This window comes from Pan paniscus, chromosome 23 (genome assembly GCF_029289425.2).
Source record: "Pan paniscus chromosome 23, NHGRI_mPanPan1-v2.0_pri, whole genome shotgun sequence".
In the NCBI taxonomy this organism is placed as follows: Eukaryota; Metazoa; Chordata; class Mammalia; order Primates; family Hominidae; genus Pan; species Pan paniscus.
This window is the reverse complement of record NC_085927.1, coordinates 52,973,620-52,988,460: the sequence shown is the minus strand read 5'-3', so window position 1 is coordinate 52,988,460 and position 14,841 is coordinate 52,973,620. Positions and strand designations below refer to the sequence as shown.

The window sequence follows — 14,841 nt, the reverse complement described above, 5'->3', positions numbered from 1 at the left end:
GGACTGTGCTGCTTCTCTCCTTAGCCTCCCTTCCAGGGGAGGTCTCAGGACTGATGCCCACACGGACTCTGTCCAGAAGCTTAACAGCAGGTGCTCTCACTGGTTCCCAGCTCACTTAAAACCTGGTGCCCAGGAGATAGTCCTGCCCAGGGAGCAGCTGGGACAGCCCCCAGAATCAAGACCACATGGTCCAGGCTTTCCATGATTGTAGATGGCTATTCTCTGTCCCCACATGTCCTTGCACCTCTGCTCACTGCAAATGGACACCCCCAAGGAAGGCCAAGAGCCAGGGACTTCATGAGCTGGAAGACCAGCCGGCTCCAGGTGCTGAGGCAGTTGCCGGGAGATGTTTATCCCACTAAATACTTCTTCCTGGTACTCATTTGCACCCTCATCACTGTGTTAAGAAGCCATCCAAAGCCGGAATTGACCGGGCACAGTGGCTCACGCCTGTAATCCCAGCACTGTGGGAGGCCGAGGCGAGCGGATCACTTGAGGTCAGGAGTTGGAGACCAGGCTGCCCAATGTATTGAAATCCCATCCTACTAAAAATACAAAAATTAGCCAGGCATGGTGGTACACACCTGTAATCCCAGCTACTCTGGAAGCTGAGGCAGGAGAATCACTTGAACCTGGGAGGCAGAGGTTGCAGTGAGCCAAGATGGCGTCAGTGCACTCCAGCCTGGGCGATAGAGCAAGACTGTCTGAAAAAAAAAATAATAAACCCACTCAGAAAGCATCAAAACCTTAAGTTCCCAGTGGATGACAGCAGCTTAGAAAAGGAGAGAATGCTGTCTGTTACGAGCATTTCCTGGGGAAACGTCGCCAGGCTGTTAAAAAGGAAGCCGGCAGACGAAATGCTAAATGCGTTCTCCTCTCGCCCATTTTTCCAGGGCGTTTTGTGGCAGTGCGTGTTTTGTGGCCAGCAGGAGCTATGTGGGACGTTTGTTACAGATGAACAACCCCACGAGTTGCGGAGATGGCAGAAGTCTGGGTTGCACTTTCTCCAATCCCTAAGTGTCTGGCACGGACTCAGGTGTCCCTTGACACTTCAAAGGATACCGCTGTGCCCTGCAGGGACGGTGCATGCTCACCGGCATGCTGGAGCAGGAGACAGCCTGGCCTGTAAGTTTCTTGCTAGCAAGGACCTCTCTGCCATCCGCTGCTTGGACTAATGTCTGCACAGAGCTCTGGAGGAATTCAACTCTGGGCGTCTTGGAGAACTTCAGAAATAAGATAATAAAAAGGATACACAGAGGCTCCCCAGCTGGCTCCTCTGCACCGGTGAGCATTGGGAAAGCCATGTAGGCTGAGGGCTCAGCTGAGTGCCCGTGGCCGCAGAGTTTTTGGATCCTGCAAAGCGTGATCTGTTGGGCATCAAACTCTGCCAGAGTCAAGGGAGCGGGAGGCTGAGGGTCAGGGTGGAGTGGCTCAGCCCCTGGGCGGGAGCCATCCCTTCTGTCAGAAGAATGCAGTCGACTGTCTACCCATTTCCCTGAGCTGTTCGTTCTTTCGTGTGTGTGTGTGTGTGTGGTGTGCGTGCACCAGAGTGGATTATAGACAAGAGTCTCCCTATGTTGCCCAGGCTGGTCTCAAACACCTGGCCTCAAGCAATCCTCCCGCCTCAGCCTCCCAAAGTGCTGGGATTACAGGTGTGAGCCACTGTGTCCAAGCTTTTGTGAACGTCAGGTTGTGTCTGAGCGTACAGGTCGGGAGAGGACACAGGAGCCAGGGGAGAAAAGAGGAAGCAGCAGCCGCGGGCTGTTGAGTGATGACGAGCTGTCTATGAACATTTTGCCAATTTGAATGAACTTAGCTGCCAAAAACAAAAAACAAAAAGCCCGGCAGGTCAGGCCTGGCCGAGGGGAGGGAGCCGCAGGCTGTGTTGCTGAGTGCTGCATGGGTGTGGTGACCGAGAGCAAGACGGAGGAGTGCTGCGTGTGGGACTCGGCTCATTTACTCCAAACAGCTGCCTGGAGAGGCCATGGGTCGCCCAGTTTGAAGCCGGGTGAGGGAGTGAGTGGCTGTGACACCTCCAATCCTGGCCGCTCTGGGCCAGCAAGGAGGCCCTGTCTGCTGGAGTCGGGACCTAACCTTTCCTGCCTCTGACTCCCCCTCGAGCCAACTGGGTGTTTGCGGGGCTATCCCTGGTGCAGTGAGGCTGCCATAAGCCTGGGCCCCCGGGGGACAGGGCAGTCAGCACCCCCAACTCTGTCCTGGGTAAAAGCAGCTGAGGGCCACGCACTGGGCAGGACCAGGCGTCAAACAGTGGTTGTGGGCCCGGCCATTAAAGGGCCCAGGCTGAGCATCCCGGAAGCCATGAGAAGCAGACAGGACCCCCTCCCTCTGCTGAAGCCCACGGCCCCAGCTGGGTCTGCGCCAGTGTGGGCCCCAGGGTGGCACCCAGGGCTGCTCTGTTCATCTCCTGCAGGGCTTCGGGAGCGTCCCAGGAAGCGTGGGGCAGCCCCAGCTGGATCCAGCCCTGTCTGGAGAAGGCAGCCCAGGCAGATCCTGCAGAGACGAGCTCCAGTGCAGCCCCAGCTCCCCCCACTGTGGCCAGGGGTCCCACCCAAGCAAAAAGGCCATGGTAAAGGAAGTCAAAAACTTTATTCAGCTTATAAAATTCCATGTTCCGAGAACATGCTCTAAGCATGCAGAAAGCACAGGACACAGCTCCCGGGTGGGGGCTCAGGTGGGGCCACCTCTGAAGCTCTGCTGACCCCTGGGCCGAGGCCCTGACAGACTAGCAGGCCCAGTGGTCATGAAAGCGTGACGGCCACCACATCACAAGCGTGATGGCACCTGCTGGTGCAGCTGCAGTCCCTGGTGGGCCGGGCACTCAATCTGGCAGCCGCCGTCCCCCACGCCAGCCATGGTTGTCCCGCCATACGCAGTAGTTGAGTGTGGTCGCGAAGGCCAGCCAGGCCAGGTAGGGGTAGAGCAGGCGGGCGGCCAGCGGGCTCACCTGGTACCAGGCCACGGTAGTGGCTGCCGCCGCCCCACTGACCAGCAGGAGATCCACCAAGGCCTGCAGAGATTGGGGGACGGAGGATGGGGAGGCCTGAGGCACCGCGTTCACCCAAGTGCCTGTCCCACTGCCCAACTCCCACTGGATTTGGGAGTCAGGAGCCTCACTCACCCCCACTCCACCCTTGAGTGACCTGGCCAAGCCCCTCCCCCATTGCAGCCTCAGTTTCCTCATCTGTAAAATGGGAACAGTCATGCCGCCTGACCCATGCCTTGTGTGGGGTGCACATGACATGCCTGAAGTGAACTCGGTTTGTTCAAGGGTGCGGTGGTGGCTTAGGAGGTCTTGCACGTCCCTTCCCCTCTCTGAGCTTAGAGCCTCCACTGAGAGCAATGCTGACCTCCCAGCATTACTACAAGGCCCAAACAAAAACTTGCTATTTGTCAGGTGCAGTGGCTCACGCCTGTAATCCCAGCACTTTGGGAGGCTGAGACGGGTGGATCGCCTGAGGTCAGGAGTTCAAGACCAACCTGACCAATATGGTAAAACCCCGTCTCTACTAAAAATAAAAAAATTAGCCAGGCGTGGTGGCATGTGCCTGTAGTCCCAGCTACTCAGGAGGCTGAGGCAGGAGAATTGCTTGAACCTGGGAGACGGAGGTTGCAGTGAGCTGAGATCACGCCACTGCACTCCAGCCTGGGGAACAGAGCGAGACTCCGTCTCAAAAAAAAAAAAAATACAGAAAATTAGCTGGACGTGGTGCTGCATGCCTGTAATCCCAGCTACTCGGGAGGCTGAGACAGGAGAATCACTTGAACCTGGGAGGTGGAGTCTGCAGTGAGCCGAGATCATGCCACTGCACTCCAGCCTGGGCAACAGAGTAAGACTCTGTCTCAAAAAAAAAAAAAAAAAAAAGGCTGCCAGGCACAGCGACATGACCTGGAGTCCCAGCTACTCAAGAGGTAAAGGCGGGAGAATCAATCGTTTGAGCCCAGGAGGTCGAGTCTGCCCTGGGCAACATAGCGAGTCTTCATCTCTTAAAAAAGTTTAAAACTTTAAAAAAGAAGCAGTCAGCCGGGCGCGGTGGCTTACACCTGTAATCCCAGCACTTTGAGAGGCCAAGGCGGGTAGATCACCTGAGGTCAGGAGTTCAAGACCAGCCTGGCCAACATAGTGAAACCCCATCTCTACTAAAAAAATACAAATACAAATACAAAAATTAGCCAGGAGTGGTGGTGCACACCTGTAGTCCCAGCTACTCGGGAGGCTGAGGCAAGAGAATCACTTGAACCCGGGAGGTGGAGGTTGCAGTGGGCCGAGATCTCACCACTGCACTCCAGCCTGGGTGAGAGAGTGAGACTCTGTCTCAAAAAAAAAAAAGAAGAAGAAGCTGTTATGTAGAGGGGCCAGTGACCCTGCCCACACAGTACCAGGCTTCGTGTGGGTTTTCCTACACAGTGGCCCCCAAACCCACCCCTGCAACCCCTTCTGCCTTAATAGCTTCCCTCACCGGAGGAGTCAGTAGAGGGGAGGCTCCAGGGTGTGGGCTGCTTACAGCTAGAGAGACATGGCCTTTTGTCTCCCCTGGCCCCGCCTATAGACACTGACCCAGTGTCATATGTGATGCCCCACGTCCTCCAAGGGTCGGATCCAGGGATCAGGGACACATGCTGTGGCCACACTTACCCAGCCCATTTGTCGGGCACCAAAGAAGATGGGGGGCCATGCCCAGTTCAGGGCCAGCTGCCCAGTGTAGAGGCCCAGGGGAACCACGGCCTCCTCTGTGAAGCCTCCCAGCTCTTTCCAGACCAGGTAGGAGCCGTACCTGAAACAGAGGCCGCGGTTCAGAGCACCATTAGGAACAAGGCCAGGAGCGTTGCCCACCTCCGAGGGGCACAGTGATGGCTCATACGTGACCTGACACTGACTGCTGTGTGATCTCAGGGAAGTTGCTTGACCTCTCTGGGCCTTCATTTTTCATAGGGTTGCTGTAAAGATTCTAGTTAGCACATTGGCAGTGCTTCATGCGATACCCAGCATTTAGGACACTCAGTAAATACCTGCCATTATTATCACTGTCACTGCTATGAAAGGGAAGCACATGGTGTGAATAGGTAGAGAGGAGGCTCTTAACCTAGCCAGGGCACTGCATAGAGGATGGGACATTTGGGCTGGGCCTTAAATGATGAATAGGAGTTTTCCAGGGGAGGAAACAGGACATGCAAAGGCTTTGAGGCAGATGTGAGACCCTGAGTCAGTCTGTGACTGCAGGGTGAGGTCCAGGGGGAGGCCTGATCATGGGAGCTGTTAACACAGGGCAACGATAACACCACCAGTAACAGCAGCCGATGCCCTCCAGCACTCACAGGAGCCAGGCCCTACCACTTCCCAAGCATTCACTCATTTCAGTCTCATGATGATGCCATAAGGCAGGCAGTATCAGCACCCCCTTTACAGTGAGGAGACTGAGGCACAGGCGGTGAAGTGACTGAGATCTCTTGGCAGGCCATCAGTGGATAAAGTCTGGTCAGCCAGGGCCAGAGCCCCAGCTGTCACCTACTAATGAGGGGTTTGCCTTATCCAGAGCCACAGGGAGCCCCAAAATTTCCCCCGAAGAGAGGCTGGGACTGGGTGGTGTAGGAAGGCCAAGCAGGGTGGGGACACTGGAGCCAGGGAAGTGCAGGACCCTGGCTGGGCAGGGCCTGGGCCAGGAGGGGTGAGGCCCACGTGACACCCAAGTTCCAGGGCCTTATTCCCATCAGAGCCGGGCACCTGGCCTGGCCTCTGCTATCCGCCCCCTAGAGTGCCTGGCACCTGCGTCCCCACCCTGCACTGCGCTGGCACAGAACCAGGATGCAGGGAACATTTCAGAAGGCAGTCAATTCCCTGCCTCCTGGGTGCGGTCCCCGCTAGAGCCACCAAGAGGCGCCCTGCCCCTCCCAGCACGTCCTTTCCGGGTGGAATTCCCCTGGTCTATTCCCAGGGGACTCAGGCCAGCCTGAGCCTGAAGGGGCTGTGGGGGGTCCACACTTGCAAGCCCTGTGTCCTTGGGAGGCCTCTTATTATGGGGGTCGTTGAGTATGAATGAGATGAGCCTGGCGCTGGGCAGGAGTTCATCAAAGGAGCTGCTCTTGGGGCTGTTGCTGCCGTTGTTAATCTTAGCGTCCATGCCTCTGCCCAAGGCCAACCTTCACACACTAAGCCGGCCTTTGCCTGGAGCTGTGAACATGGCGGGGATGCCAGGGTGGGGTGAGCATCTGACCCATCCCCCCAGGGGCCCAGGAGGAGAAAGTTCAGTTGTGCAATCGACAGGCCCACAGCTTCCCCACCCTGGCTTGCCAAATGGGGCTGGGGAAACCATGCCATGGTCCATGGCCCGCCTGGAGAAGACCCTCTGTCCTGGGCCAGGCCTCCCCTTGCAAAGGGCCAGGCTCATCCCCAGGCCAGTGCACGCCCACCTACCCCATGGCCGAGTAGAGCGTGCCCCAGACAGGGCCCAGCACCCAGTGGGGCGGGTGCCACGAGGGCTTCTGCAGGCCGGCGTACCAGCGGAGACCCTCGCCGTGGACAAAGCGGGAGCCCACGAAGCACCCCAGGCTGGGCGCCAGCGTGAAGCCCATGGCGGGCACCCAGGGCGGGGCCATGGCTGCTGCAGCTGCTGTTCAGGGGAGCTCTGAAAGAGAAGACAGGGCTGGGTGAGGGCATTCCTGAGGCCATGGGGTCAGGCCCGTGTCTCCTCCAGCATCCCCGAAAGGCCTGTCACCCACAGATCAACCAGTCAGCTGATCAGGAGGCGCAGAGATGTGCGGGGTGGGAGTGGCTGAGTGAACGCATTTCCAGCCTTGCTCCTGCCCCAGCTGCCCGGCCTCACCTTTGCCCACCCTCACCTCGACCTTGGGTCTCTGGCACTGACCCCTCCTCTCTTCCAAGGCCAATTTGGGTCCCCTCCACCAAGAAGCCTTCCCAGCCTGCCTCCCTGGGCCAAGTCCCCGTCCTGGGAGCTCTGCCAGGCCAGTGCTTTACATTCCAGCACTTCACATTCACCTTTCACTCACTCACTCACTCATTCATTTGGTGACTGGTATCAGACAGAATTTGGGTCAAATCCCCTTCCTCACTGCCTCACTGTGACCTCAGGCAAATCACATCAACTCAGGGCCTCAGTTTCCCCCTCGGTAGAGTGGGATATCAATGCTCACCTACCTTGAGCACAGCTCAGTGCATAGCAGCAAGGAAGGTCTCTACACAGCTGTTTCAGCACCCCACACGGGCCCCAGTAAAACCACCGCCCCTTCCCCATGCACCAGAGACAGAGAGCAGCCTGCCTGGGGCCACACTGCACTCTGGCCCAGGCTCTGCCCTGGTGGCAATATGGCTCCCACCCTGACCTCATCCAAAAACAAAGGGCTAAGCTCCCACTCACTCTGATTCTAGGTGGAGAATCAGGAGTCGTCTGCTCTTGTCTGAGACAAGAAGCCACACAACCCGATTCAGTTCTGCCAACTTGCAGCAAGGCCTGCTGGGGCGAGGGCTAGGACCCAGGGGGGCACAGGGCTGGGGAGGCCCTGAGTGGGCACAGACTGGTGCTGAGGGAGCCTGGACCTCAGAAAGGGACCCTCTGACCAGGGACCAGGGAGGAGATGCCACAGGAAGAATACTGAGCACTTTCGTCCCAGGGGAACGCGAGAGGCAAGCAGTCCAGGGGACATGGAGGCAGCCAAGCGGGGGGGTAGAGGGGTGTCAGCAGAGACTGTGCTGAACTTGGGCTTTGGCAGGGGCAAAGGGCAAAGGGCAAATCTGGCCCCAGGGAGAAGGGGCGGCTGCTGGCCTGGGATCCATGGAGCTGGGTGAGCACAGAAGCAACCTCAGTGCCCAGCAGCCAGGGACTATTAAAGACTGGCCCCCCACAAACCAAGCTTCTGAAGGCTTTCTAGTAATGAGAAAGTTGTTCTCAACATAACACGAAGAAAGCAGAATATAACATTGACTACAGAATGACCCCAATTTTGGCAAAAAATGGATAACATAGATATGCGCTTTTTTTGAGACAGAGTCTCGCTCTGTTGCCCAGGCTGGAATACAATGGCGCGATCTCAGCTCACTGTAACCTCTGCCTCCCAGGTTCAGGGGATTCTCCCGTCTCAGCCTCCTGCCTCCCAAGTAGCTGGGATTACCAGCATGTGCCACCATGCCGGGCTAATTTTTGTATTGTTAGTAGAGACAGGGTTTCACCATGTTGGCCGGGCTGGTCTCAAACTCCTGACCTGAGTTGATCTGCCTGCCTCAGCCTCCCAAAGTGCTAGGATTACAGGCGTGAGACACCGCGCCCGGCATGTTTGAAAGGAACAGAGTGTCAGGCATCCAGCAGATTCCGGTGCTGCCACTTACTATGATTCCCTCCCCTCCCTGGACCTCAGTTTTCTCGCCTGTTGAATGGGGACAGTTACCCCATCCCCCAAGGTCGCTGCACAAATGAGCAAGCAGTAAGGATGGACATTCTGGGGGGATGGGCATGTGACCTAGGTCCCGGCAAGAAACGTTCCTGTATTCTCCCTCCCGCCCCGCCCCTCCCTCCTGCCCCGCCCTCCAGCTTCCAGGGTACACGTGCTCATGGGGTGGGGATGGGGGTCTGATGTCACTACACATATGAAAGGCCACCCTCCCTGGGGCAGGAGGTACTGCTGAGCACTGGCCCTGCACCACCTCCAAGTGGATGTGGAGCTCTGGACCACAGCCCTGGGACCACCTCCCAGCTCAGCCTCCCACTACATCCTCTCAGGTAAGCCCAGGCCAGCTCAGCCTACTGCTCATCTGGGCAACCAAGACATAACCGCTGCTCTGCTGGAGCCTGCGTGAGTCCACAGCTGAGTGACATTGTGGGGGAACCATAAGGAGCCTCGTTCAGCCTCCACTGGAAACGAGCCGGACCAGGGTGCCTGTATGTGCCTTTTCCCAGGACACCCCCAGTTGAGGCCCACCTGCCCCACACTAATGGCCTGCTCTCACTCACAGGTGTCCCTGTCCAGGCGAGCAAGGTTAATACCACCAGCATAAGACACGTGGACATCCCGAACCCCTTGATACGACATGGAAGCTGGTGCACTTTCAGTGATGTTCATGCCACAGATGGAAACCCCCAGTGCAGGCGTGAGCCACCGTGCCCAGCCTAAAATTAACCGTTTTAAAGTGTACCATTCAGCAGCATTTGTATATTCCCAATGTTGTGCAACCACTCTCTGTATCAAGTTCCAAAGCATTTTCAACCCCTAAAAGAAACCCCGTATCCATCAGCAGTGGTTCCCCTCCCCCTCCCTCCCACCCCTGGCCGCCAGCAATCTGACTTCTCTCTGGGGACTTGCCCATCCTGGACATTTGGTATCAATGGAATCACGCAGTGTGTGGCCCTCGTGTCTGGCTTCCTTCACTGAGCGCCATGTTCTATAGGTCCTCACCTTGTAGCACGTGGCAGAACTCCCCACGATTCTGTCACCTGGCTCCAGCACCCAGCCAGGGCCAGGCACATACTCGGCCCCCAGGAAATCACAATGGGACTCACCCAGTGTTCCCGCTGACAGGGCCTTAGAGACCACCATCCAGGTCCCCCGTTGTATGGAACGAATAAAAGTCACAGAGGCATGGTGGCTTTCCCAAGGCCACAGCAAGAGAGCAGGGTCTGAAGCCGGTTCTGAGTCCCGTGCTCACACTCCCACCCCAGGCTGCCCCCTTCTCAGGCCTGGCTGTAGTTATGACCCACAGGGCCAAGGGGCTCAGAGGGTCTGCCCCACCAGAAAACAGGCGGTCAGATGCCCCACAAGGAGAAAGCCTGGTGGGGGGCGGGGAGTTTCCTAGGGCCTCTGGGGAACTGCCCAGCTCCTGAATTGCCCAAATGGGGAACAGGTGGGCAGGGGCGGTACCCACCATGATGAGTCATGCTGAGCCAGGCTAGGCAGGATCCAGATATCTGCTCTGGGATGAGTCCAGGGAAAGCTGGGGTGGGCCAGGCCAGGGGGCACACATGGCAGGGACGGGACTCAGGCTCAGGCAGAGGGGTGAAGCCACCTATACACCCTTTATTTGTCTCCTTCAGAAAGTGAATCGGGATCCAGACCTCGGCTCTGCCTCCATCCAAGGCTCGTCTCTGGGCCTGGCTTCCTCCAATGTCAGGTGGGTAAACCCGCTGTGTCTGCTTCTTGGGGGGCTGGGGCAGCTCAAGGGAGGAAGGGGTGGGACAACACCGTTTCCCTGGAAACTCCAGAGAAGAGAGGGGTTGTGGGTATCAGTGTGGGGCCACTAGCCCCGTTTCCTCCAGGGGAAGACAGCGCCTCAAGGCTTGGACCTGTGACGAGACCCTATCAGCCACGAGAGCCCCTGGACACTCCACAGGTGAAAATGCCCTGCACGGAGCAGCACCCCCAAAACAGGGGCAAGATCGGGGCAGGGTAGAGGGCGCAGGACGTGGAGGCAGGAGAAGGTTCCAAGCCTTGCTCAGCTCTGGTTGTGCACAGGCCTCTGGTAGGCAGGGGCCTGCGTGGTGGAGTCCGTGCTCATCCCGATGGTCACCGCCTTGTTCAGTCCCCACAGCAGCCACAGGGGACCAGCTGCTTCTCCCTGAGCCACACGGCCCACTCGGCCTCCATGGTGGACTCGTGACTGGTCCCATTTTCCAGATGAGGAAACTGAGACATGAGAAGTCACAGAACTTTCTAGGTCTGAGTGACTCCAAAACCCACCCCACCCCTCCCTTTGAGCTGGGTGTCTGCCGGGCTGCTCTGGGCCGCGTGGCCACTTGCCAGGAGTTGTGTCACCGCCCGTCTCAGCCTCCTTCCTCATCTGAAACAGGGCTCATAGAGCCTGCAGCGCCAGGATTGGACCCGCAGGCCACTCCACCCCACCTCTGAACGGTGCCAGAAGGTTCTCTCAGGGCCAGTAGCATCACTCTCTCCACCTGCCGCGGCAACATCCCAGCCCCCACAGAGCATCGGGCCCTGCAGAATCTGAGCCCTTCCCCACTGAGGGTGGGACCCAGGGTCTCCAGGTCTTGTGAGGCTTCACTCCTGGCCCGAAGACCCCAGACCCATCGCTGCCCCAAGGTATCTCATCTCCTGAGCCTCTGTGTCCCCATCTGTGAGGTGGTGGTCGAGCCAGTGGGTTTCAGGGTGTCTTTCTGTTCTCGGAGACCTCCCTATAGGTGACCCAGAAGGCCAGGAACGGTGGCTCACACCTGTAATCTCAGCACTTTGGGAGGCTGAGGCAGGCAGATCACCTCAGGTCAGGAGTTCGAGACCAGCCTGGCCAATATGGTGAGACCCCGTCTCTACTAAAAATAAAAAAACTAGCCTGGTGTGGTGGCGCACGTCTGTAATCCCAGCTACTCAGAAGGCTAAGGCAAGAGAATCGCTTGAACCCGAGAGGAGGAGGTTGCAGTGAGCCAAGATTACGCCACTGCACTCCAGCCTGGGCAACAGAGCAAGACTCTGTCTCAAAATAAATAAATAAATAAAGCAAACAAAAAAAAAGAAGGCGACCCAGAAACACAATAAGGAACGTGTCCCTTCTCTGATCCCCACCCCGACCCCCAGCTGCACCCACTCCCCTGAGCCTTGTCTCTCCAACGAAGCCAGCACTGTCCCAGGGACTTGTTTTCAGGCTTTTTAAAAATGATTCATGGCTAATCGTCCTCATCGTAACCTTTGTGTGCATTTTTCATTACGAAAGTAACCAGTGAAACAGCCCACAGGTCTGGAAAAATCCACAGCCAACCTGGCCATCGAGTGGCCTGGGAGAGGGTAGGGTGAGGGTGGGGTGTCCAGGGGGAATTGGTTCTGTTAAGAAAGACTACTTCCCTTTCCTTCGAGGTTCGGGGGTTAAACTTTTTTTTTAGTAAAAAATAAAGAAACAGCCTGGCCGACATGGTGAAACCCGTCTCTACTAAAAATATAAAAATTAGCCAGGCTGAGGCAGGAGAATCACTTCAACTCTGGAGGCGGAGGTTGCAGTGAGCCCAGCTGGAGCCACTGCACTCCAGTCTGGGCAATGGAGCGAGACACCGTCTCAAAAAATATATATATAAATAAAAATAAGAAATTAAGAATGACTTCCCTAGTGGTCTAGCGGTTAAAAAAAAATAAAAAAGACTACCGTTTTAAACAGAGAGCACATCCAAGCATTGTTTGCACAATCAAAAGTAAAGAAAACACAAATAAGCCAGGAACAGTGGCTCATGCCTGTAATCCCAGCACTTTGGGAGGCTGAGGTGGGAGGATCGCTTGAGCCCAGGAGTTCTGCAGGAGACTGCAGTGAGCTATGATTGCATCACTGCACTCCAGCCTGCATACCAGAGTGAGACCCTGTCTCAAACAAACAAAAACAAGAAAGGAAGGAAGGAAGGGGAAGAAAGAAAAAAAGAGAAAGAGAAAGGAAAGAAGGAAGGAAGGAAAGAAAGAAAGAGAAAGAAGAAAGAGAAGGGGAGGGAAGGGGAGGGGAGGGAGGGAAGGGGAGGGGAGGGAGGGAGGAAGGAAGGACAGAAGAAAGGAAGAAAGCAAGCTAAAGTGAAAAGTAGGCTCCCTCCCTGTGAGCCCAAGCCCCTCACCCCAGCTGGAGAACCCGCTGTAAATACTTTCTGGTAGATCCAGCCAGCCATCCTGCCTCACGCCAGGCACAAATGTGTACAGACGACAGGACACAGCACATGTGCACACACACACTCCCAGGAAAGAAAGTGGTCCTCGGGGCACAGTGGAGAAGGCAGGCTGGGATCAGCCTGCACGGGTTCTGGCCCTGGCTCCACCACGCCAGCTGCGTGACTCTGGACAAAGGCTTCTTTGGCAAGCCTCAGTTTCGCCGAACCTCCCTGTGGGGCTGCCAGCAGCCAGGTGGAGACTCAGGGGCCGCCTTCCCCTGCTGGGCTGAGGCTGGCTCTCCTGTCCTTGCTACACGGCCCCTTTCACCGCCAGTGGAAACCTGCCTCAGGCTGCCCTGTCCCGGGCCCCACCGACTCCACAGAGACGCCGGGCCTCGCCCACGTTCTGGCAGTAGGCCTTCATGGGCAGGGCTTGCTGTGTGCCAGGCAAGCTGGGCGGCTGCTTCCTGTACACCACCTCCCCTGATATCCTCGCCCTGCCTGAGCCCATTCTGGGACAGCCTCAAGTCCTGTCTCTCCTGCCATCCAGCCCAGGGCATGCTGCTGGTATCCCGTAGCCCTGGCCCCTGGCAGGCTGGCCAGAGGGGCTCCAGGCCCACGCCAGGCCATGGCCTCTGGAAGCTGCCCTGGCCAGCAGCGCGTTCACAGCAGGAAGCCCCCGCTTCTCCTACCTGGGCTCCGGCTTCTTTGCAAGGGGTAGGGGAAGCAGACAGGTCCCAGAGGCTGCTCGGCTCACAGTAAGCCCCGTCTAGGCTGCAACGCACCTGAGCCCCGCACTGGGAATCGAGGGCCAGGGGGCCTCTAACCGGCTTTGGGCAAAATAAACTTCCCCGATCTGGGCTGTTCTCCACTACGAAACGGGGTGTCTCGGAGATCAAGAGCCCGAGGTCTCCCAGATATTCTGAGACCCTCAAGGGAGTTCCACCTGGGATTGCCCATCCGCGGAATGGGCAGGAGAGGGAGCGTCGGCCACTCCTGGGACCGCGCTTCCTGCAGGAGAAGCCACGCGGCCAAGGGCTGGGCGTGGCAGGGTTGTCCAAGTTTTCCCTCCCGAACCCCCAGCCGGAGGCGGCCCGCGCTGGAACCCCGGCCGCGGAGGCCCAGACTCTGCTGCCCGCCGCCCCCGCCCCTGACCCGGTAGCCGAGCCCCAAGTGCTGCCCCGGGTCGCCCCCTCGGGTGTCCAGTCTGCGGCTCCGGCCTCAGTTTCCCTCTGTCCCGCGGCGCTGCCAAGAGTCGCAGCCATGCGGGCCCCCACTTCCCGCTGCCCCCTCCGCGTCCCGTCCTCACTCACCAGCGGCGAGGGCACGCTCCGGGAAGGGCACTGCCTGGCAGGAGTTAGCCAGGCCGCTGTCCCCGCATCCGCCCCGCCCCTCCCAGCCGCCAGGCCCCGCCCCCTCTCAGTCGCCCGGCCCCGCCCCGCCCCGCCTGGCAGCCCGGGCACTGGGCCCACTCGCGTCCCCGCGGGACCGGGAGCTCACTCCTCAAAGCCACCTCTCCCGCGGGACGCGCTTCTGCCTCCCCCCGGCCGCGAGCAAGTCTCTCGGCTCCTCCTCCTCCCCATGGTGACCGGTGACGGCCGCCCGGCCAGACCCAACATCTAAAACGTTGCCGTGTGTCCAACGGCGTGTCGTTTGTCGTCTCTTCTAGCCTCACTTTTCCCATCTATAAAATGCACCAACAAGACCGATCTCCGAGTGGGGAATTACCTCTCCTGAGGCCAAGGCCCTGAGCGTCCTGCTGCCCAGCAGCCTTGGCCCCATTTCCGGAGCACCCCAGTTCCTTGAGCTGTTGACGCAGGGCACGGAGGCAGCGCGCTGCACTCTTAGTCCTGGCCCAGCCACTTTCTGACTGGCTCTCTGGGCCTCCATCTCCTCATCTGTAAAATGGGCACAAAGTCGTGGGACTGATGAGGCCGCAACGCGGTGATGCAGGCAGGACACCCCTCAGATGCTCGGCGCTCAGTGAGGGGAGGCTGCCATCATCACAGCCCAGAGGTGGCCTCCAGCTGCCCAGGTCCACTCCCATGCAGGGTGTGTCCAGCCCCAGGCCCTTGGCACTATGGCTGTCTTGCTGCAGTTCAAGGCTGTCCCAGCTCCCTCCAGACAACTCAGCCTGGCAACGCCCCATTAGCCTGAACCAGCCACGTTGGCCCAAACTGATCCTGCAGGGGCCAAGGAGAACTGTGGCTACTTCTACCCAGACACAGAAGCCAGGAGCCTCCTTGGGGACCAG

The 14,841-nt window shown here is 58.1% G+C and overlaps 2 protein-coding genes across 8 annotated transcripts in view; one reads left to right on the top strand and one right to left on the bottom strand.

Moving 5' to 3' along the window:
• The window catches only part of TTLL12 (tubulin tyrosine ligase like 12), a 32,076-nt gene extending 21,172 nt beyond the window's left edge, over nt 1-10,904 (top strand). Inside the window, exons 14-15 of one of the 6 annotated variants that reach the window (XM_034949316.3) lie at nt 10,056-10,132; nt 10,278-10,904. In XM_034949316.3, the coding sequence (XP_034805207.1) occupies nt 10,056-10,132; nt 10,278-10,310 (110 nt within the window). In that variant the 3' untranslated portion in view covers nt 10,311-10,904. Of the gene's footprint in view, nt 1-893; nt 1,491-10,055 lie in introns of those variants that run through there. The other 5 variants (XM_034949318.3, XM_034949314.3, XM_063603355.1 and 2 more) reach the window with 5 other exon arrangements.
• On the bottom strand, nt 2,589-14,041 carry TSPO (translocator protein). Of its 2 annotated transcripts, none has more exons than XM_003812414.3 (4): nt 13,901-14,041; nt 6,431-6,641; nt 4,655-4,793; nt 2,589-3,028 (listed from the first exon to the last, which is right to left on the bottom strand). In XM_003812414.3, the coding sequence occupies exons 2-4, from the start codon at nt 6,610-6,612 to the stop codon at nt 2,840-2,842; spliced, it is 510 nt and encodes a 169-aa protein (XP_003812462.1). In that variant the 5' UTR covers nt 6,613-6,641; nt 13,901-14,041; the 3' UTR covers nt 2,589-2,839. The 2 variants fall into 2 exon arrangements, with proteins under 2 accessions (XP_003812462.1, XP_057156966.1); XM_057300983.2 differs by having other exon boundaries at nt 13,280-13,909.
• Nucleotides 14,042-14,841: the final 800 nt, after the last annotated feature.

Coding starts and splice junctions, on each gene's coding strand:
- TSPO (XM_003812414.3), bottom strand. CDS start 6,612: ATGGCCCCGCCCTGGGTGCCCGCCATGGGCTTCACGCTGGCGCCCAGC. Junction 4,794..6,430: donor ACGCTCTACTCGGCCATGGG/GTAGGTGGGCGT, acceptor CCTCTGTTTCAG/GTACGGCTCCTACCTGGTCT. Junction 3,029..4,654: donor GTGCCCGACAAATGGGCTGG/GTAAGTGTGGCC, acceptor CAATCTCTGCAG/GCCTTGGTGGATCTCCTGCT.